General features: G+C 50.7%; 1 protein-coding gene across 5 annotated transcripts in view; it reads left to right on the top strand.

Annotated features, from left to right (window-relative positions):
• The window catches only part of ZC3H12D (zinc finger CCCH-type containing 12D), a 37,514-nt gene extending 16,397 nt beyond the window's left edge, over positions 1-21,117 (top strand). For all 5 annotated transcript variants that reach the window (XM_055267037.2, XM_055267044.2, XM_055267072.2 and 2 more), the window contains 4 exons: positions 6,714-6,853; positions 11,802-12,036; positions 16,017-16,123; positions 17,259-21,117. In XM_055267037.2, the coding sequence (XP_055123012.2) occupies positions 6,714-6,853; positions 11,802-12,036; positions 16,017-16,123; positions 17,259-18,055 (1,279 nt within the window). In that variant the 3' untranslated portion in view covers positions 18,056-21,117. The remainder of the gene's footprint in view (positions 1-6,713; positions 6,854-11,801; positions 12,037-16,016; positions 16,124-17,258) is intronic.
• Positions 21,118-22,783: the final 1,666 nt, after the last annotated feature.

Below are 22,783 nucleotides of genomic sequence, written 5' to 3'. Positions count from 1 at the left end.
GGTCTGTTTCCCCTGCCTTGAGCTGGGGAGAGATCTCCCGGTGAGAAGGATCAGAGTGTTTGCAATTGAACCTCCAATAAGAAACAGAGTGGCAACAGCAGCTTCCCTTCACATCTCAGATCCCTGAGGAATCATTGCTCCTCTCTTTCCTCTCGCCCACAGCCACAACCTTCCTCCACATGTGACTGTTCTGGGAACCCCTAGCCGCTGCAGGAACTACTTGGCGATAGTCAAAGATCCAGTGGTGTACAATTGGATTGTCTAGTTACTGAAACTGGCTGGCACTCTGATTGCAGCTACCCCAGGCACAGTTGTCAGGCAGGCAAAATTTGCCTTGGGTGCCAACCCACTTCCTCTTTGTGCCTTCGGTCATTCAAAACTCCCAGCTCTGGTGGGGTGCAGTGGCTCATGCCTGTAATCCCAGCACTTTGGGAGGCCAAGGCAGGCGAATCACCTGAGGTCAGGAGTTTGAGACCAGCCTGACCAACATGGAGAAACCCCGTCTCTACTAAAAATACAAAATTAGCTGGGTGTGGTGGTGCATGCCTGTAATCCCAGCTACTTGGGAGGCTGAGGCAGGAGAATCACATGAACCTGGGAGGTGGAGGTTGCAGTGAGCCGAGATTGCGCCATTGCACTCCAGTCTGGGCAACAAGAACAAAACTCCGTCTCAAAAACAAACAAAAAACAAAAACAAAACTCCCAGCTCCTGTCTCCTTTTCCCAGGGCCTGGCTCTTGGCTTGCTGCCTGATGAGCTGGTTCACAGTGTTGGTTAATAAGGGCATGAGTTGCCTTTTCTAAACATGAGCATTTAAACTGTGGGTTACTATTGCTCCAAAGGAGCTGCCATCTGGATTCTGGGGTATAGATGGAGTTGAGGGGAATCAGTGGTCTTCGGGAGACTAGGGAGGAAGAGTTTGCAGCCTAAGGGGTCAGGCTTTGAGGGCTGCCCCTAGATCAGAGAATTGGACACACTTGCTTCAGTTTCCTCAAGGGTAAAATGGGGACAGGGTCACTTCCTCAAGGGCTTGTTGTAATGATTAAATGAGGCAAAACGTGCAAAGTGCCCTGGCAGACAGAACCCTCTACAGATCTTAAAAATGAGCTCCAAGGCCAGGCACAGAGGCTCATGCCTATAATCTCAGCACTTTGGGAGGCCAACATGGGAGGATCACCTGGGGCCAGGAGTTCAAGACCAGCCTGGGCAACATAGCCAGACCTCATCTCTACAACAAATTTTTAAAATTAGCCAGGTGTGGCAGTGCGCACCTGTAGTCCCAGCAACTTGGGAGGCTGAGGTGGGAGGATTGCTTGAGGCTGAGAGGTCGAGGCTACAGTGAGCCATGATTGTACCACTGCACTCCAGCCTGGGTAACAGAGCAAGACTCCATTTCTTAAAAAAAAAAAGAGCTCCAAGAAGCAGGGGTGATGTCTCTTCTTAGCACGCAGTGCAGAGCCTTGTAGTAGATATTCAGGAATTGCGCTGCGTCTATGAAGGAACGTGCAGATGAGTGGATGCCTTTGGTGTGTGCATTCCTGCCTGTGTGCTGAGGAGTGGGCTCTCAGGGCGACTGAGAGCTCTGCCAGGGTCCAGGTTCCCTTCCTCTCTCTCACCACTGAACACTGCCTCCTACACCCACCAAAGGTGTCAGAGACGGCTTGTGAAAGGTTAAACGCAAATATGGAAGGAGACCCTGAAAAGAGAGCAGCAATTAAGAAACAGTATTTTTTTTTTTTTTAAGATGGAATCTCACTCTGTCACCCAAGCTAGAGTGCAGTGGCTCGATCTCGGCTCACTGAAACCCCTGCCTCCTGGGTTCAAGAGATTTTCCTGCCTCAGCCTCCTGAGTAACTGGGATTACAGGCACGCGCCACCACGCGTGGCTAATTTTTGTATTTTTAGTAAACACGGGGTTTCACCATGTTGGTTAGGCTGGTCTCGAACTCCTGACTTCGTGATCCGCCTGCCTCGGCCTCCCAAAGTGCTGGGATTACAGGCTTGAGCCACAGCACCCGGCCAAGAAACAATTTTTAAAATAATTGTGGTGGTGCTATTTTCCCTTGAGAATTAACTGAGGGTGGACTTGACTACGTTAAAAAGATGCATGTGTGTTGGGGGTGACGTGAGGGAGGGTGTCATCAATTGTTCACTTTACTGCTTCAGGGACACAGAAAATGGACCTCATTTTCTATGACAGGCACGATCTCTTCCCCTCTTTTTTAGGTAGGGGAGGGTACACCTTACATTTGCCAGTGTACATCAGGTGGGGCCTCCGTTTCTTCTGTCTCCTGGGCGACTCAGGCTCTGTGGTTCCTCTCTGCCCCCTCCCGTCTCAGATGGCCTCTGGGGCCTTTGAGACCTGGTATGGGCCGGAAAAGGGGTCCGGGGCCCTCAATGGGTTCTGCTGCACAGTGGCTGGGCTGGCCTGGCCTCTAAACAGGAAACATGGAAGTGGCCTTCTGGGAGCCATGCTGGCTTAAAATGCTCTCTGCTCACTGGCGCCAGCTTGTCCATCCCCAGACAGTCCACCAGGCCTGGGGTCATGTGAGGGATGGGGTGTGGCTTCAGACTCACCTCTCCTCCAAGGCATGTTCCTCCAAGGCAGCCTTGCAGAAACCTGGTTTCTCTGAGGGGCTTGCAATCTGCCCAGGCTGTGCTGAAAAACAAAGGTTCAGCCTTTGGTTCAGCCTCTTGTTCACACAGTCTCGATGTTTCTCCATCTCCCCCTCCCCTATGGTTGGGCTGGGTGGAGCCAGAATAGGGGAGCGGGGTGAGGACCTCCTCCTCCTTCCATCTCCCCTATTTTTCAGCTTCTGCTGGGCTGGAAAGGACCAGCGATCTGCTTCCTCTTCCCCCGCTTTTTTTTTTTTGAGATGGAGTCTTGCTCTGTCGCCCAGGCTGGAGTGCAGTGGTGCGATCTCAGCTCACTGCGACCTCTGCCTCCCAGGTTCAAGCGATTCTCCTGCCTCAGCCTCCCGAGTAGCTGGGACTACATGTGCATGCCATCACACCCAGCTAATTTTTTTGTATTTTTAGTAGAAACAGGGTTTCACTGTGTTAGCCAGGATGGTGTCTATCTCCTGACCTTGTGATCCTGCCTCCTTGGCCTCCGAAAGTGCTGGGATTACAGGCGTGAGTCACTGTACCTGGCCTCCCTCTTCCTTTTGACCACAGACATCCCTGTTGATATTTTCTCCTCACTGTACAAGCCTCAAGAGTTCAGCCTCAATAGCGAAAGGGATATTTATCTTCTTCTTTTTTTTTTTTTTTTTTTTTGAGATGGAGTCTTGCACTGTCACCCAGGCTGGAGTGCAGTGGCTCGATCTCGGCTCACTGCAAGCGCTGCCTCCCAGGCTCATGCGATTCTACAGCCTCAGCCTCTCCAGTAGCTGGGATTACAGGCACACGCCACCACACTCAGCTAATTTTTGTATTTTTAGTAAAGATGGGGTTTCACCATGTTGGTCAGGCTTGTCTTGAACTCTTGACCTCAGGTGATCCGCCCGCCTCAGCCTCCCAAAGTGCTGGAATTACAGGCATGAGCCACCGCATCCTTTTTGTTTTATAAACTTGTGACTATCCTAATCTCCTCTGAGAAAATAGCAGGAAAGGTCACATATGAGAGAGAGCACAGCAATGCGAATTCAAAATGTCATCCTTGTCTGCATATGGGTTGGCTGCCAGGCTTCTCGGGAGAAGGCATGAGTGGCGTGGTGGCCCTTGGCCCTCTAAGAACTTATCCTTGCCCCTCCCTTTACACCTGTTGCCCGGGCTCATTCCTCGTGCTCCAGCCCCACTCCTGTCTTTCTGGTCCCTAGACCATGTCAGTCACGCCTGTGTTTGGATCTTTCCGGTCAGCTCTTCCCTTGGCTTCGGCTTCTCCTCCAGCTGCTTCTCAGCTGAGTTTCTTCTCAGCCAGTCGTTTATTCAACAGCTTTTAAATTGAATCCTTATAATTATTAGGCACAATGCTGGGCACTGAGAGTTCTGTGGTGAGCAAGAGTAACTCATAGTTTAAAGAAGGGAGACCCAGACGATCCCCTGGATGGGTGCCAACGTTCCCCAGTGCCAGGAAGGAGCGGGAGGGTGCAGTGAGAGCTCTTGAGAGGGATCTGCTGGAGTCTAGGGAGTAAGGGATGCTTTCCTGAGGAAGCGAGGATGAAGCTGGGATCTGAAGGTGGAAGAGGAGGTGGAGTGATCTAATTTGAGGCCAGGCTCTGTCTCCCCCATGGCTAAGTCCAGTTGATTTTGCCTTCTCAATATCTCAAATCTATCCACTTGTCTCCCTCCAGCGAAACCCCGCTGACCCCACTGACTGAGTCTGAGGGACGTCTCAGGTTTCACCAGTCACTTGGAGCAGCGTTTGGCGACCCCTTTCCCCTCGGCTTTCCTGATGCGCACCCTCTGGTTTTCTTCCTCCTTCTCAGATCAGTCCCTCCTGAGTCCCATATGATATTGCCCCCCTCTACCTATAACCAGCTGCGAAGTCGCAGAGTTCCTCCAGCCCAGGCCACTCACTTTATCTCCAGGTGAGCAGGAAATTCTGTCCATGCTGTGGCCTCAGCTATTGCTTACACAGAGATGGCCTACAGCTTTAGTCACTCAGACATCTCCACTGAACCCTAGCTGTTTACTTAACATTTCCTCTAAGTGGAAATGTTAACAGCTCAATATGTGTCTAAAATAAAACTTGTCATCTTTCCCTCTAACCCTGTTCCCTTCCAGAATTCCTGGTGTCAGTGAATAGCCCGCCATCCTGTTACACAAGCCAGAGATCTCGAGTCATCTTTGATGCCTTCTTCTCTATCACTCCCATATCCAATCAGTCATTGAGTTCTGGAGATTTGACCTTCTAAATAAATATCTCCAAGTTCACGTACTCTTCTCCCTCATCCACCACCATCAGCTTAGTCCGAGTCACCGTCAATTTTTGCACTGTCGCCCAGGCTGGAGTGCAGTGGCGCGATCTCGGCTCACTACAACCTCCACCTCCCGGGTTCAAGCAATTCTCCTGCCTCAGCCCCCTGAGTAGCTGGGATTATAGGCACGCGCCACCACGCCTGGCTAATTTTTGTAGTTTTAGTAGAGACAGGGTTTCACCATGTTGGCCAGGATGGTCTCGATCTCCTGACCTCATGATCCACCCGCCTCGGCATCACAAAGTGCTGGGATTACAGGTGTGAGCCACCGCGCACGGCCTCAGATTGAGCTTTTTGAATCATCACTTCACATCACATCACATCACATCACATCATCACATCACATCACATCACATCACATCACATCACATCATCACATCACATCACATTATCTACTTCCAATCTTAAAATCCTTCCATGGCTTTTTAATTCCTCTTAGGAGGAAGAAAGGAATCTTCCATAATGTCTGCAAGGCCCTGCCTGATCTCACACCACTCTCTCCTTATTGCCTGCATTGAAGTCTTCTGTGGAATTTGAGGGGCATTGGCCTCCTTGCTTGGACTTGGGAAACCCAATAACACATTTACAACCATCTCTCAGGGTGAGAGTGATTCTGTAGATGGCTACTCCTATCTGTCTTATGTTGATCTTTCTTAGCTTCAGTTAAAGAGAGGGTCTTGTCTGTTAGTCCTCAGAATGTATTCTTGGAGCCGTATTAGTCAGGATTCTCTGGAGGGAAGAACTAATAGGCTAGATGTATATATGAAGGGGAGTTTATTAAGGAGTAGTGATTCACACAATCACAAGGCGAAGTCCCATAATAAGCCATCTGCAAACTGAGGAGCAAGGAAGCCAGTCCAAGGCCCAAAACCTCAAAATTAGGGAAGCCGACAGTGCAGCCTTCAGTCTGTGGGCAAAGGCCTGAGAGCCCCTGGTGTAAATCCAACAGTCCAAAAGCTGAAGAACTTGGAGTCTGATGTTCGAGGGCAGGAAGCATCTAGCATGGGCGAAAAATGAAGGCCAGAAGACTCGGCAAGTCCGCTCATTCTACTTTCTTCTGCCTGCTTTGTTCTTGCCATGCTGGCAGCTGATTAGGTGGTGCCCACCCAGATTGAGGGAGGGTTGGCCTCTCCCAGTTCACTGACTCAAATATTAATCTCTTTTTGCAACACCCTCACAGACACACTCAGGAACAATACTTTGCATTCTTTAATCCAATCAAGTTGACACTCAATATTAGCTATAACAGAGCCCAAGACCCTCTACATACCTATCACAAGCTATGTGGTTCTTGTTAATGGTTATTATTTGTGAATGAAAGAATGAACTATCTTTAAAGTGTAGATATTTTCTTGTGTGGTTTTTTTTTTTTGTTGTTGTTGTTGTTGTTGAGACAGTCTCCCTCTGTTGCCCAGGCTGGAGTGCAGTGGTGGAATTGCAGCTCACTGAATCCTCCATCTTTCAGGTTCAAGTGATTTTCCTGCCCCAGCCTCCAGTGTAGCTGGGATTGCAGGTGTGCACCACTACACCTGGGTAATTTTTGTATTTTTCGTAGAGATGGAGTTTCACCATGTTGGCCAAGCTTGTCTCAAACTCCTGACCTCAAGTGATCTACCCACCTTGGCCTCCCAAAGTGTTGGGATTACGGGCGTGAGCCACCACTCCTGGCCTAAAATGTAGATTTTCCTGGTTCCCTCTTGATTATAAGACTGTGATCCAGGATATTCACAGGGGAATCACTCTTAGGAACACTTGCTGTGTCTCTACAGATTTCTTTGTTTTCCCATTGTAGCCATGGGAATAAAGAAACCTTCTCTTGCCGGGGAATCAAGCTGGCTGTGGACTGGTTCAGGGACAGAGGACACACCTACATCAAAGTTTTTGTTCCATCCTGGAGGAAGGACCCACCAAGAGCTGACACCCCTATCAGAGGTATGCTGGAGCAGATGTATGCTCAAGAGGTACTGGACACGTTTCCTTGGTGCACTTCTAACATCGATAGTCAAATATCTACTTAGTTGTTTGTTTAATGATGTTTGTCTTCGTCACTGCGCTATATAAGCTCCATGAAGGCACTGATTATGACTGTTCAATGCCATAGCCCTAGCACTAGCACCTAGCACCTAGCCTAACACCTAGTATTCAATAAATAGTTCAAAATTAGGTGTTCAATAAACAGTTGTTGAGTAGATGAATGAATAAATTACTCTTTTGGTGTGTTAAGTTATCAAAATAATTGTGCCTGACAGCTTTTAACACCTGAAGAGACACTGGATCTGTATTCCACTTCTAATAGTTTATAGGATTTGAAAGAGACATTTATTTGGTCAGGTAGTATTTATTTACCGAATACTTCATCTAATCTCTTTATTTAAAAAGAAGAAGAAAACTGAGATCCAGGGAATTCTTCTTCTTTTTTTTTTTTTTTTTGAGACGGAATCTTGCTCTTTCACCAAGCTGGAGTGCAGTGGCACGATCTCGGCTCACTGCAACCTCCTCCTCCTGGGTTCAAGTGATTCTCCTGCCTCAGCATCCCGAGTAGCTGGGATTACACACATGTGCCACCACACCCAACTAATTTTTATATTTTTAGTAGAGATGGAGTTTCACCATATTGGCCAGGATGGTTCCAATCTCTTGATTTCATGATCCACCCGCCTCGAACTCCCAAAGTGCTGGGATTACAGGCGAGAGCCACCTCACCCGGCCTCTTCATTTTTAATTCTTCAATCAGCCAGGAATATTTTAAGCTACAAATATTAGAATACTGTGGTTTTATTATTTGTTTATTTAGTTTTGAGATGGAGTCTCACTATGGTTGATTGCAGACTTGCTCTCCCCTGGTTCAGGAGATCCTCCTACCTTAGCCTCTTCAGTAGCTGGGACTATAGGTGCACATCACCACACCCAGCTAGTTTCTTTCTTTCTTTCTTCTTTTTTTTTTTTGACACGGAATTTCACTCTTGTGGCCCAGGCCATAGTACAATGGCACAATCTCGGCTCACTGCAACCTCTGCCTCTCAGGTTCAAGAGATTCTCCTGCTTCAGCCTCCTGAGTAGCTGGGACTACAGGCGCATGCCCCCACAGCCAGCTAATTTTTGTATTTTTATTAGAGATGGGGTTTCATCATGTTGGCTGGTCTTGAACACCTGACCTCAGGTGATCCACCCGCCTCTGCCTCCCAGAGTGCTGGGATTACATGTGTGAGCCACCGCACCCGGCCCTAGCTAGTTTTTGTTTTTTGTAGAGACGAGGTTTCGCCATGTTGCTCAGGCTGGTCTTTAACTTCTGGACCCAAGCCATCCCTCTGCCTCGGCCTCCCAAAGTGCTAGGATTACTGGCATGAGCCACCAGGCACGGTCAGAACACTGTGGTTTAAATAAACAGGGTCTTGTTTGTTGTTTGGCTTCTTATACAGTTTGAGTATCCCTTATCTGAAATACTTGGGACCAGAAGTGTTTTGAATTTCTGAATATTTTCATTATGCTTACTGGCTGAGCATTCCTAATCCAAAAATCCCAAATCCAAAATGCTCCAATGAGTATTTGCTTTGAACATCATGTTGGTCGGATTTTTGGATTAGGGATGCTCACCTGTGAGAAGAGATCAGCTGCAAAGCTCTTTATTATTATGATCAAGTGTTATGTGCTGTACATGATTGTACATGCTAGACTTTTACACAACTGGCAGCACAGAAGAGTGTTTCCACCAGCATCACCTCAGACACGTGAGTCATGTGTCACACTACAAGGTCAGGATGGCTATGGTGATAGGAATTTCTCAACTCTGTTACAGTCTTATGGGACCACTGTCACACACGTGGTCTGAAACATTGTTAGGCAGCGCATGACTGTGTATCTGTGCAGTTGCCATGGGTTTTCTCTCCTAGTATGAGAACTTCTCCCTGAATGGCAGTGCGGACCATTTGTGTTGACTGGCAGTTTTCACTTTAGTATACCTGGCATGGAGCAGGCGGGCAGCCTGGTGCCTCTGCCCACCACTTATTCCAATGGCAGAATGATGATGGTTTTATTCTAGGAGGTCAACAGCCTCAATGGGAGGCTTCCTCCTTCCTAGTTGTAGCTTCACTTTCTTTATAGGGATAGGGATGGGAAATGAGTGGAGGTCCATGCTCCTGGGAGCAGCTGCCAGGGAGTAGCTCAGCTCACCTGTTAGTTAGTCATCCTGATTTTGCCCGACTTCCACTCCATCTCCACCACCCAGAGTGCTCCAAGACTACAGGGCAATGGCTTCCACCTCCACTCCAGCCTTCTGTGCACATTCTGGGCTGTGGTTCCCTCCATGCTGCACAATCAATACGATCCTTTCTGCTTTCTGTCTTCCTAAAGTGTGTCAAAATCCTGGATTTGCTGCTGTCCGCAAACCTACTTTTAACATGATTATAGATCTCCCCCCACCTTTCATTACGTTGGAACTATGAGAAGGAGGGAATATAAATACTTGTGTTCAGTTCCCTGTCATGAACTTGTTGTCCTGAATTATTCTTTATGGTCTGAATGTGAAGAATGGTGAATTTCAACAGTAGTGTAATACTTAAATATAATGTGGGAAAAAGTAGAGAAATTACTTTGGGATAGGGAAGGAATTTTTAAATAAGCCACAACAAGTGCAAACTTATGAAGAAAGATGAATACATTTGACTATACTAAAATAAAAGCTTTTATTCATTAACAGATACCACAAAAACAAAAAGGTGGAAAGACAAGCCTCAAACTGGGGTGAGGGTGTGGAGGCAGGTTACATATCACACATTACTGATGAAGGATTACTGCCTAGATCCTGAGAGAACTTCTCCAAATCAATGAGACAAAGACAATGAATCAACAGAAAGATGGGCTAAAGCATGAATAAGCTGTTTACAGAAAAGAAAACATATATGGCCATATAAATATACAAACATACTAAAAGATGCTCAATCTCATTAGCAACCAGAGAAATGCAAAATAAAACCACAGTAGGAGGCCATTTTGTGCCCACCAGATTGGCAAACATTCAAAAGCCTGAAAAAGCCAGTTTCGGCAAGGTTGTCTTATGTGCTGTGTTGGGTATGTAACTTGGCATCACCACTCTGGAAAGCAATTTGGCATTACCTTGTAAAGTGCCTTCCATACAGTTCAGCCATATTCACTCTTGGAGATATACCCTGAAGAGACCCGTGTCTCTTCTGTGCCAGGGACTTAAATGCAAGACTAGTAGTGATGAACATATGACACAACCAAACCTCACAAACACAATGATGAACGAAAAAGACAAGCTGCTTAAGTATATGTATAGTATGATTCCATTTGTGTCAAGTCTAACATGTAACCACACTGAAAATGATCCTCAATGGGGCATGGTGACTCATGCCTGTAATCCCAGCACTTTGGGAAGCTGAGGTGGGTGGATGCTTGAGTCTAGAAGTTTGAGACCAGCTTGGGCAACATGGCGAATCCCCATCTTTACAAAAAATACAGAAATTTGCTGAGCGTGGTGATGCACGCCTGTAGTCCTAGCTACACGGGAGGCTGATGTAAGAGGATCACCTGAGCCTGGAGGGTAGAAGCAGCAGTGAGCCATGATTGTGCTACTGCACTCCAGCCTGGGTGACACAGTGAGATCTTGTCTCAAAAAAAAAAAAAAAAAAAAAAAAAAAGAAAAAGAAAGAAAATGGTTCTCATAATCTGCATTTTTAAAACTAAAAGCAAGGAAATTATAAACATGGAGTTCTAAAACTAGGGTTGTCCTAAGGGCTTAAGGGGAATGGAGAGGATTGCAGACTGAGGGGGCAGAGGGGACTTCCAAACATGAGCCACCTCCTATTTCTCAAAGGAGGTGCTAGATATGTGGCGTCTTTATTTTTGTTCTTTGTACCATAGCTGCATTATGCACCTTTTAAAAATCAGCCAACAGTGTCATATGGGAAAGGACTTAAACTTGAGGGACCTGAATAATTATTACATGTCAAACGGATTTTTTTTTTCCTGCATGTCTCCAAAGGCAAAATTCAGATCAAACAGCTGATCTGCATCTCTCCTGAGATGCAGATTTTAGCCTCTGATAAGAAAGGCCTTGTAATGTTTGTACCATCTGGTACATGTTTACCTCGTGACTGGTTTTTGCAAGAACTCACACTCACTTGAGCTCCGTCTACTCAGACACTCTGAGACAGGACGAGGAGGCCTCGCTCCTGTCTTCATTTTATAAATGTAAAACTGGATGGACATTCAATCGGGGTGAAGTACCCAGGAACTGGAGCCCAGCCCAGACTCCAGGCTGGATTCCTAGTCCCTGAGCTTTCTATGATGTTCTTGAGTCCCTGTATCTGTCAGTGATGGGGTGCTCCATCCCAAAGGTGTCCCAGGCAGGTTCCTGGATGGTGGGAGAAGATGGACCTCTGGCTCCCAGCTAGGGTCCCATGCAGGGCTTTCCAGGTGGATGCAAGGCTCCCCGTCATGCTGAAGGCATCACCAAGGTCTGGGTTAATACACGAATGTCTTTCTCCAGGAGGCCCCTGTGCCGGCTGCGGTAGGGGCATTGTGGCATGAAACTCCCAAAAGGACAAGGGCTGTGGCCAAACCCTTCCTTCTGAAGTGACTCTCCCTTGTAGAGTACCGCTTTCTGGACTCCTGTCAAGATGTGGGCAGGACGGAAGCCACGCGCCTGCCCGCTTGACCTGGGGCTTCAGGCAAATTCAGTGAAATTGAGTGAAAGGAGCGAAAGCGATGGCGGGAAAAACTAGTGTTTTTTCCCCGCTCCCCTCAAAACCTCCCCGGCCCTCATCTGACCGGCCCAGGAAGCCGGTGGCCTCGCGTTGGGGGTGGTTCTCAGGGGCAGTGCCCTTGGGCCCTCACCCGCGTCTCCATCGCCCGCCCTCAGAGCAGCACGTGCTGGCGGAGCTGGAGCGGCAGGCAGTGCTGGTGTACACGCCGTCCCGCAAGGTGCACGGCAAGCGCCTGGTCTGCTACGACGACCGCTACATCGTGAAGGTGGCCTACGAGCAGGACGGCGTCATCGTCTCCAATGACAACTACCGGGACCTGCAGAGCGAGAACCCCGAGTGGAAGTGGTTCATTGAGCAGAGGCTGCTCATGTTCTCCTTCGTCAACGACCGGTATGTCCGGCTGGGGTCCTGAGACCCTGTGGGGCGGCGGCGGTTGGGGGAGGGGGGCGGGGGCGGGGCAGTGGCCACGCCTGCTTCCAGGTGGCGGGGCTTGGGGTCACCGGGTCACCCAGCCCCTCAGACAGAGCTCCCCCAGGTCCGCATTCTCGGCGGGCACGTCCCCAATAGGCGGGCTGCTTTGCTCTGACCTTGCTGTTCCTGGGGCCACATCTGACACACCACAGGGAAGCCCAAGAGGTGGGCCAAGCACGCAAGCATGTGTTTAGGGCACCACTAACTTAAAAAAACAGAACTGCCTACTTCAGAATATTGAAATAGTCATCATGGAAAAGATCGGTACTTTGTTGTATTGCCTTTCACTTATTTCAGGTTTTTGTATTTTATTTTATTTTATTTTATCTTATTTTATTATTTTATTTTTTGAGAAGGAGTCTTGCTCTGTCACCCAGGCTGGAGTGCAGTGGCTCAATCTTGGCTCACTGCAAACTCTGCCTCCTGGATTCAAGTGATTCTCCTGCCCCAGCCTCCCGAGTAGCTGGGATTACAGGCACACACCACCACGCCTGGCTAATTTTTTGTATTTTTAGTAGAGATGCAGTTTCACCGTGTTAGCCAGATGGTCTCAATCTCCTGACCTTGTGATCTGTCCACCTCGGCTTCCCAAAGTGATGGGATTACAGGCGTGAGCCACCACGCCCGGCTGCCTTTTTTTTTTTTTTTTTTTACAAAAGTTTTGAATTACATATGGGAGTGGGCAACAGATTTTTTTTTTTCTTAGACAGGGTCTTGCTCTATTGCCCAGGTTGGAGTGCAGTGGCATGATCACACTTCACTGCAGCCTTGAACACCTGGGCTCAAGTGATCCTCCTGCCTCAGCCTCCCAAAGTGTTGAAATTTTAGGTGTGAGCCACTAAGCCTGGCCCAGAATCTTTTCTTTTGGGCTGTAAAGATCTCCCCCTGCCTGGCCCTGACTCTGGGTTGAAATGTTCAAGAGAACCTGGCTGGTTCATGTAGCCCTGAAATAGGCCCCTTGGGTCAGTTCATCCCAGACCAACCAGCTATGGCTGGGGGCAGAGAGGGACACCAGGGCCACAGGCACAAACCGCTCAGCAAGTGGTGAGGGCAGACACTGGCAAGGTGGATGAGGGTCAGAGCAGTGTGTGACAGAGCACAGCCAGCTGGGCTGTTGCTCCCATTTCCATTTCCGTTCCAGGCAGTGTTAGCTTGGCCCTCATTCTGGGCTCTCTGACTGAGTTTTTGGAACGTGGTTTTAGACAAACTCCTCAGCTCTGTGAGGGCAGGGACTGTATCTGTCTTACGTGTGGTGTCTCCAGCATGCCTGGCCCACAGGTGTGCAGTAACTAGTTGTAAAGGAATGATTGAGTGAATGGCCATGGCCGGTGAAGGGTCGATGGGGAGAGAGGTCTGGGCTTAGGCTGCTTGCACAAGGCTGAGCGATTCCGGACCCAGGGACACAGTGTGGTGTTTGAGAAAGGACTAGGGCTTTGGATAGGGCAGGTGAGGTTTCCATCTGAGGCCCTGCCACTTACTGGCTGGGGGTCAAGGGGGAACCACCCAACCTCTCTGAGCTGAATGTTCTTCACCTTGAAAAGGGATTAATAATGTCACCTCTGAGATCATTGTGAGGACTAGAGAGAATTGTGCCCCAGAAGTGGTAGCACCTATTCCCAGGACATGGTGCACCAGGGGGTACTGTGGTCCCCGTGGCCAACTGCTCCTGCAGCCGTGGAGGTGGAGGGCCAGAGCCATGGCAGCAGTACCCTGCAGGAGCCCCCATTGTCATTTCCAGCTACAAAAGGCCAGCGGCTCTCACTGTCTGTCTGTGGCCTGGAGGAATCTGGCTAGTCTGGTAACTATGGGCTCCAGAAATCCTCACTGAGCTCTCAGGGACATGGCCATCTCTGGCCTGATGACAGCCTGGGGCCAGAGCCAAGTCCTTTTGATGCACTGGCCTCCGTTAAGGGCCTGCCAGGAGGCAGGGCCTGCCGCCTGCTTGTGAGCGAGGGCGCCTGCCCTGGTGCCCCGGGCACGTCCACAGGGCCCTCTTGGCACAGCTCCTGCTCCTGAGAGAGCAGAAGAGGAAGTCTTTGGGAACTTTTAATAACCACAGTGGGCGGTTCCCCAGATTCTTGGTCAAGACCCAACTCTGAGAAGCTGGCTGTGCAGCTGGGAGCTGAGCTGTGGAGGCCACACAGGGCCGGGGATCACCCAGCTCTCTGCAGAGTGGGACTTCAGCATGACTCTGGACTCTTAGGGGGACAGCAACCCATAAAACATCTCCTCCTTGATTTAGAATCCCAACCTCTCTACAGAACCTTTGTATGACCTGGAAGTGGCCTTGGGAACAAAAGTATTTACACAAAAAGTGGACCTCACTTAGTGAGGGGCGTTTTCCTTCTAAGGAATTGGGTTTTCCCTGTTGAACTCTGAGCATGCATTCCCTTCCTCATTAGGGCTCCATGCCAGGGAGGAGAGAAGGGCAGGTCAGGGGCAGGGCAGCCATGGAAACTGAGACCAGACCCTGTGCCCCCAGGGTGCGCAGAGGAGGAGGTTAAGTCTTGGAGGTGGCTGTATGTGCAGGCAGTGCCTGGGATCCACTTCCTCACTGATTCAAACTCCCTGTTCCTATTGAACCTCCTTGCCTGAAGGTTCACAGCCCAGAGCTGTGTTTGGCATGGGGTGAAACACAGGAGAAATGGGACCTAAGCCTCAAGGAGCTCATACAACTCTGAAACCTTCTGGAAATGTTTTTTTTTGTTTGTTTGTTTGTTTAGATATAGAGTCTAGCTCTGTTGCCCAGGCTGGACTCCTGGGCTCCAGGGATCCTCCCTCCTCAGCTTTTCTAGTAGCTGGAACTACAGGCGTATGACACCACTCCTGGCTTTTCTGGAGCTGTTAACCTCATAGAGGTTTCTAACCTTTTGTTGAGGACAGTGGGAAGCCAGGGAGCCCTTAGAGCAATTATACTTTCATTTTCCTGGATAAAAATCACCTGGGAAGTTCTTTTTTTTTTTGGAGAAGGAGTCTCGCTCTGTTGTCCAGGCTGGAGTGCAGTAGCGCGATCTCGGCTCACTGCAAGCTCCGCCTCCCGGGTTCAAGCAATTCTCCTGCCTCAGCCTCCCTGGTAGCTGGGACTACAGGTGCCCGCCACCATGCCCAGCTAATTTTTGTGTATTTTTTAGTAGAAATGAGGTTTCACCATGTTGCTCAGGCTGGTTTTGGATTCCTGAGCTCAGGCAATCTGCCCACCTCAGCCTCCCAAGGGGAAGTTCTTAAAATGCAGATGCCTGAACAACTTCAGATTCTGATGAAGCAGGTCTTGTGTGAAGCTCGGAGGCTGCAATTTTTTTTTTTTTTTTTTTTTTTTTTGAGGCAGGATCTCTCACTCTGTCACTGGGGCTGGAGTGCAGTGGCACAATCATGACTCACTGCAGCCTCCATCTCCCAGGCTCAGCCATCCCTCCCACCTCAGCCTCCCAAGTAGCTGGGACTAAAGACATTCACCAGAACAACTGGCTAATTTTCTTTTTTTTTTTTTTTTTGTATTTTCTGTAGAGACAAGGTTTCACTATGTTGCCCAGGCTGGTCTTGAACTCCTGAGCTCAAGGGATCTTTCTGCCTCAGCTTCCCAAAGTGTTGGGATTACCCATGTGAACCACTGCACTCAGATGACTGCACTTTTAAGTTGCTAGGTGATTCTGACACTGCTGGCTTGAACCACAGCAGGGGAAACACCCAAAGAGGGCCAGAGCTGTGCTGTGTGCTCTGCGTGGGGTTCAGTGTGAAGGGAAGGTTTTGCTTTAAGGTGCTGTGACATCCCGCTGGGTGATGGTGGGCCCGGGGCCGAATGCTTCCTGGTGCTTTCGGGGAACTTGGGCCTGCTCCCTTTGTGCAGGTGCTGGTGGCAAATCCCAGGTGGTCTTGCTGTTGCCCCTGTGCTTATTTTCCAGGTTCATGCCTCCTGATGACCCCCTGGGCCGCCATGGACCCTCCCTGAGCAACTTCCTGAGCAGGAAGCCGAAGCCCCCAGAGCCATCCTGGCAGCATTGTCCCTATGGTGGGTAGTGCCCAGTGCTTTGCGGGCCATGTTCAGGGCCTTGTGTGGGGGCAGTACAGGAGCACAGTCAAAAAGCACTGGCCTGGTGCTCAGCAGCCTGGGCTCTTGCCCAAATTCTGCCCTCCAGCTGTGCCACCTGGAGAGTTAACTTTCCTGACAGGGTTATTTTAGAACTGACATCCTGGCTGGTGATTTCATGGGAGCCAGGGTCCCATGCCAGGGTCGGATGCAGGGGTCATGCACACAGCAAAGCTGTGTCTGAGAAGCCGGGAGGCTGGACACAAACCCAGCTGTGGGTCTCAGTCCCTTCACCTGGCCCCTGGCAGCTTCTGTCCTCACCCTACCTTGCTCTCCACTCCTCCACCTTATGGACTTTGGTCACTGCTATCCGTGAAGAGTTAAGAATTTTATCCCAGCACCCTGGGGGATGCCAGCCTTCTAGCCAGCTCCTTCACTGACTTGCTTCGCCAAGTTATTTGATGTTTCCAAGTTCAGTAAAGACTTGGGCGACAGTCAATCATTTCTTGTTAGAATTAGGTGACCATACATACATTCAAGCTGACTCCTCCTTCCCCCTTTCACTCTCAGAAGCCCTGGGTTTGGATGGTAACACTTGACCATTTGTTCACGACTCTGTTAGAACAGCGTGCAGGGTGAGGGCAAGCGTTAGCACAGCGAACAGGGAGAACAGTGGGAACTGAGGCGGCACTGCAGGCGCAGTCCTATGCCCCGAGCACCCACTCCCTACCGCCCTCTCCCTAAGCCTGGCCCTATCCACAGGGTCCCTGGGGAATTGGAGGCTGAAAGGCTTTGAATCCAGAGATTTGGTCTTAGACCCTGGTCAAAGGGACCTGGGAACGACACTCCTCTGCATACCCTGGGATGAGTGTGCCGAGTGCCCCCTCACCCAGGCCGCCCGCGCCTCCCGGGCACTTCTCCCCACCTCGGCCCCGCGCCCAGATCCTGAGGCGTTTCCAGGGAGCTAAGTCTGCGGAGTCCGCGGCGGCCTGGGAGCCTGCTTGGAGGAATCTCCACGGAGAGGCCGCGGGCCGGCACTCCCTGGATGCACCAGGCACCACCGCCCCTCCGCGCCACCGGCCTCACGCCGCGCCCTCTCTGCTCCCGCCCCTTTCAGGCAAGAAATGCACCTACGGCATCAAGTGCAAGTTCTACCACCCGGAGAGGCCGCACCACGCGCAGCTGGCAGTGGCCGACGAGCTCCGCGCCAAGACAGGGGCCCGGCCTGGCGCGGGCGCCGAGGATCAGCGGCCACCGACAGCCCCAGGCGGCTCCGCAGGAGCCCGGGCGGCCCCCCGGGAGCCAGTTGCGCACAGCCTCCCGCCGGCGCGGGGGTCCCCGGACCTGGCCGCCCTGCAAGGGAGCTTCTCTCGGCTGGCCTTCAGCGACGACACGGGGCCCCTCGGGCCGCCTCTCCCGGGCCCTGCCTGCAGCCTCACGCCCCGACTGGGCGGGCCCGACTGGGTGTCCGCCGGCGGCCGGGTGCCAGGCCCGCTCGGCCTCCCTAGCCTGGAGAGCCAGTTCTCCCCGGGCGACCTCCCGCCTCCGCCCGGCCTGCAACTCCAGCCGCGGGGCGAACACCGCCCTAGGGACCTGCTCGGCGACTTGCTTTCCCCGCGCAGGCCGCCCGACGACCCGTGGGCCCGTCCACCCCGCTCCGACCGCTTCCCTGGGCGCTCCGCCTGGGCGGAGCCGGCCTGGGGCGACGGCGCCACTGGGGGACTTTCAGGGTACGCGGCCGAGGACGACGAGGGGGACGCGCGCGCCCGGGCTCGCATCGCGCTCTACAGCGTCTTCCCGCGCCACCAGGTGGACCCCGTGTTGGCCGCGTTCCCGGAGCTCTCCGACCTCGCCAGGCTCATCCTCCTGGTGCAGAGATCCCAGAGCGCGGGGGCGCCCCTGGGCAAGCCCTAAGGGACCACCACGCCCTTACAGGGAATGGCCCAGCCTCGCCTTGCATCTTGGACGGGTGGACCTGTGGTTGCCAGCCTGGACCTGAGTGGGCCCATCGTGGCGCCCCCTTTTCTTTAAAGATGGTCAGGGAAGCCTGCTTGCTCTTCCTGAGCGGGGTTGTGGGGACCTGGTGGCACTTGGTGATCCTCACTGAGGCCGGGGCCTGCTGCGGGGAGGTCCACCCACTTCCGTGGAGGGAATGATTTTCCATGTGCACGGAGACTGCAGGTCCAAGCTGCAGTAGAATCCACAAGTGGGTCACAAAATCAATTTAGTGGGTCACCACCACAAACACAGAGGACTGCGACAGGTCAGAGTGCATCCTGTACAATCAGGCTGAGTCTGAACTCTTGTTACCTATCCTGTGTCCCTACCCCCTTGGCAGCCACGTAACTAACCTCAATGTGGGTCGTTGTCAGAAGTTTAAAGACTGAATGGTCTTGAATTTAATTGCATCAGGTAATGTTTGAAATACGTAGTCAGGTGGCCAGGGGAGGTTTGCTATCTGGAAGTTTTCATGTTAGCTATTGCTAACCGCACCCGCAAGGGGAGCCCAGCCTCCAGATGTGGGCTCAGCTGTGCTCTGAATTGTGTGGCTGTGCCATGCTGGGGACAAGTGGCAGGAGCGCTTTGTCCCAGGGCCGCCTTCTGGGGCCTTCACCCGCCTTCACACACATACCCCCACCACACAAATGTACACACACACACACATACACACACACACACACGCAGTTTCTCATACATGTACATGCTCACACACACCACACAGACACATACCGTTTGGCTCAGGGTTAAGTATCTCCAATTTTTTTTTAGCCATCCATCATGGCAGTTTCCAGAATAGGCTTTCTACTGTACCAGCTGAGCTGCCTTCTTTTACTTCTTCTTCTTTTTTTAAACAGAGTCTCAGCCCGGCACGGTGGCTTATGCCTGTAATCCCAGCACTTTGGGAGGCTGAGGCGGGCAGATCACTTGAGGTCAGGAGTTCGAGACCAGCCTGGCCAACATGGTGAAACCCTGTCTCTACTAAAAATACAAAAATTTAGCCAGGCATGGTGGCACACACCTGTAGTTTCAGCTACTCAGGAAGCTGAAGCAGGAGAATCGCTTGAACCAGGAGGTGGAGGTTGCAGTGAGTTGAGATCATGCCACTGCACTCCAGCCTGGGTGGCAGAGCAAGACTGTGTCTTAAAAAAAAAAAAAAAAAAGACAGAGTCTCACTCTGTCACTCTGTCTGGAGTATAGTAGTGTGATCTTAGCTCACTACAGCCTCAAACTCCTGGACTCAAGTGATCCTCCTGCCTCAGCCTCCTGAGTAATTGGGACTGTAAACATGATAGCCACACTTCACAGTTAAAGTGGGGCTGGGTGAGTCAGGACTTTTGCTCTGAAATCTACAGGTGGGTCAGCAGAAAGCTGACATGCACTCAGTCAGAGTTTATTGCCATCTTCCTGGTGCCATTTCTTCCAGCCAGCTACAGCTCTGGGTTTGAGGAGAAAGGGCCTACTCATTTACAATGGCTAAGAAGTGAGATGGTGCTTCCAGAGTGCTGACCCCCGAATCCTCAGGGGGCCCTGGCCTCTCCTGGCAGCATCCACCCATTCTGGTTACCATGCCAGCCCTCCAGACTATGGCTTATTTGTTCACTAGAGGGCTCGGTAGCTTGGCAGTTTGGGGAAAGCGGGAGGCACTTCCCAGTGGAAGACCAGAGAAGACCAGCCCCCAGCTCCACAAACTTCCTGCAGCCTGCTGGTGCAGAGGGAACTCTTGCCAGTTTACTACCAGATTTCATGAGATGTTGGCAGGCCTGGGGGGCACCTCAGGGAGAGTGCGTTCCCAGCCCTTTCATTCATGGTAAATGACACCCCTGGGGCATACAGTGATGTTAGGTTTTTCTCCGAGACTTCTTTGATCTTTTAAAACCAGATTATTAGCATGGATTGAGCCAGAGCTGTCCCTCACCCCCTTTTTCCAAAGAGGACGGTGCACCCACAATTTTACCGTAACATATTGGGATCTCAGGCCTGAAGATGGCCCACTCTTTGTAAATAAGTTGGATTTTCCTCATGATATGTGTGGGGTTTTTTTGTGGGGGGAGAGGGCAGGGTTCCGCTCTGTCATCTGTCACCCAGGCTGGAGTGCAGTAGTGCAATCAGGGCTCACCGCAGCTTTGACTTCCCAGGCTCAAGCAATCCTTGTGCCTCAGCCTCCTGAGTAGCTGGGACTACAGTTGCGCCACCACGTCCATCTAAGTTTTTCTATTTTTTGTAGAGACCCAAAGCATTGGGATTACAGGCATGAGCCACCGCAACGGGCCTTTATTTTTTTAATTATAATAATTATTATTATTATTATTTTTGAAACGGAGTCTCGCTCTGTCACCCAGACTGGAGTGCAGTGGCGCAATCTTGGCTCACTACATGCTCTGCCGCCTCCCGGGTTCACGCCATTCTCCTGCCTCAGCCTCCCAGGTAGCTGGGACTACAGGTGCCTGCCACCATGTCCGGCTAACTTTTTGTATTTTTAGTAAAGATGGGGTTTCACGGTGTTAGCCAGGATGGTCTCGATTTCCTGACCTTGTGATCCGCCCGCCTCGGCCTCCCAAAGTGCTGGGATTACAGGTGTGAGCCACCGCGCGGGGCCCCGGGCCTTTATTTTTATTTGTAACCTTTTGACAAGACATGCTTTCTATTAGAGCTGCTTTTTGTCTCCCTGGTTCGGTTTCCTGGTGTAGAATGATTGTGTTGCTGATTTTTCAGTTGAAAATGTTTAAACTGCTTCCTTTGAGAACAAGTTTGAGTTTTAGTAAGCTGTAAAGCTATTTTATTTGATTCACTGTGAATAAGACACGTACAAAAAAAAAAAGTAAAAACACAGCACATTTCAAGTGTAATCCCCTTTGGAATTTTTCCAAAGTCTTAGTATATGTCTTTGTGACAAAAACATAGATGGGACAGGTAAATGAAATGTTCCTAGTTGCATAGCTGTTACCATGCTTCAAAAATAAATCATTTTTACCACACCTGGATTCTTTATTGTCAAATTGTCTATTAGTTTCTCCTACTGGCTTTCCCCCAGATTGGTCTGTTCTGTTAAAGATTGTGGGTGTAGAGTGGGCACGATGGCTCATGTCTGTAATCCCAGCACTTTGGCGGGCTTCATGAGTTCAGGAGTTCGAGACCAGCCTGGTCAACCTGGTGAGACCCTGTCTCTACTAAATATACAAAAATTAGCTGGCCGTGGTGGCAGCTGCCTGTAATCCCAGTTGCTCGGGAGGCTGAGACAGGAGAATCACTTGAACCCAGGAGGCAGAGGCTGCAGCGAGCTGAGATTGTGCCACTGCACTCTGCACACCAGCCTGGGCGACAGAGCGAGACTCTGTCTCAAAAAAAAAAAAAAAAAAAAGTAGATGTGAAGAAGACTGAGGTTGTGGCCAGTCTCAGCAGCTGCAGTTCCATGTTGTTCCACCTGGGGGGATGTGAAGGGCTCAAATCCACCTTTTCCAGGAGAAGCAGTGAGGCCATGGCAAGGACCTCCCTTTGCTGGATGTGCAGCAGGCAGTTCCCAAGGACACAGGCTGCTTGCCCATTTCCTAGACTTCTAAAATCCTCATTACAGAACTATGAAGCCATCTCATAGAAGCCACTCTTCTTGTTTAAACCTGCAGCAGAGCTCTCGTAGACTGATCAAACCAGAGGCCGTTGCCGTCCTGGGTTTGCCCTGAGGCAGCCTTCCCAGAGGCCTCTGGAAGGGGGTTTGGGGCAGAACTGCAGAATGTCAGGGGTTGAGGAGTAGAAGCAAGACAAGCCACTGTAATTGGCATTCTTCCAAATAAACTGGATCCAGCTTTGGTTTGACATTGAGCTCAGCTGAGGAGCCATACCCCAGCTGCGGCTGGCATGGACACAGCTCAGATGAGGCCACAGAGGCTGTGGGCTTCTGGGGAAAAAGTCCACCTATGGGGTGGGGTGGGGAGAAGACCACAGAAGTCAGGGATAGGGGGAGGGAGGCATTAAGGTAAAGAAAACACAAGATAGGAGTGATCGGGAGAGGGGTTCTGGGAACTGGAGCAATTCCTTGGAATCACAGATGGTACCAGGAGGGATTGCACAGAGCCGGGACCAGTGGCATAATCTGTGGGACTCTATGCAAAATCAAACTGCAAGGTTCCCTGTGCAAAACGTGTAACAATTTCAAGATGTCGGCAGAGCATGAAACCAAACATGGTTTCCTTCGAAGTGTAGGGCCCTGTGCGATGGCACAGGTCACATGCCCAGGAATCTAACCCTGCACGGAGTTACCTAAAAGATAAGCAAGAGAACATTCTCAGTGCCAAGAGTATGTTCAGAACAAAACATTGACTGAAAGAAGTCAGAGGCCAAGATGCGATGCATGTGCTTCACAGCTAGAAAAGGCCATGGCATCGGAGCAGGTGCTGGTCCCCCAGCCTCTACCTGAGGGTTTGCTCGCTGCAGCCACCTGAGGACTAAGTGGGGGCTCCCTTGGCTTTCCCTGGAAGGGGCTAAAGGGGAGAAGTCAAGGGGCTTGGGCAAATCACACTCTGGATTGTCCACTTCCAAATGAGTGAGAGATGTCAGTCGAGCTAGCTCTAGAATTATACTAGTTTGTATTAGCCAAGGTTCTTGGCTACAAGTGTGATTCACAAAACCAAATGGCAGGAGGCCAGG

This window comes from Symphalangus syndactylus, chromosome 2, assembly GCF_028878055.3.
Source record: "Symphalangus syndactylus isolate Jambi chromosome 2, NHGRI_mSymSyn1-v2.1_pri, whole genome shotgun sequence".
Taxonomy (NCBI): Eukaryota; Metazoa; Chordata; class Mammalia; order Primates; family Hylobatidae; genus Symphalangus; species Symphalangus syndactylus.
Note: the sequence above shows the minus strand (reverse complement) of the source record. Positions and strands in the feature narration are given on the sequence as shown.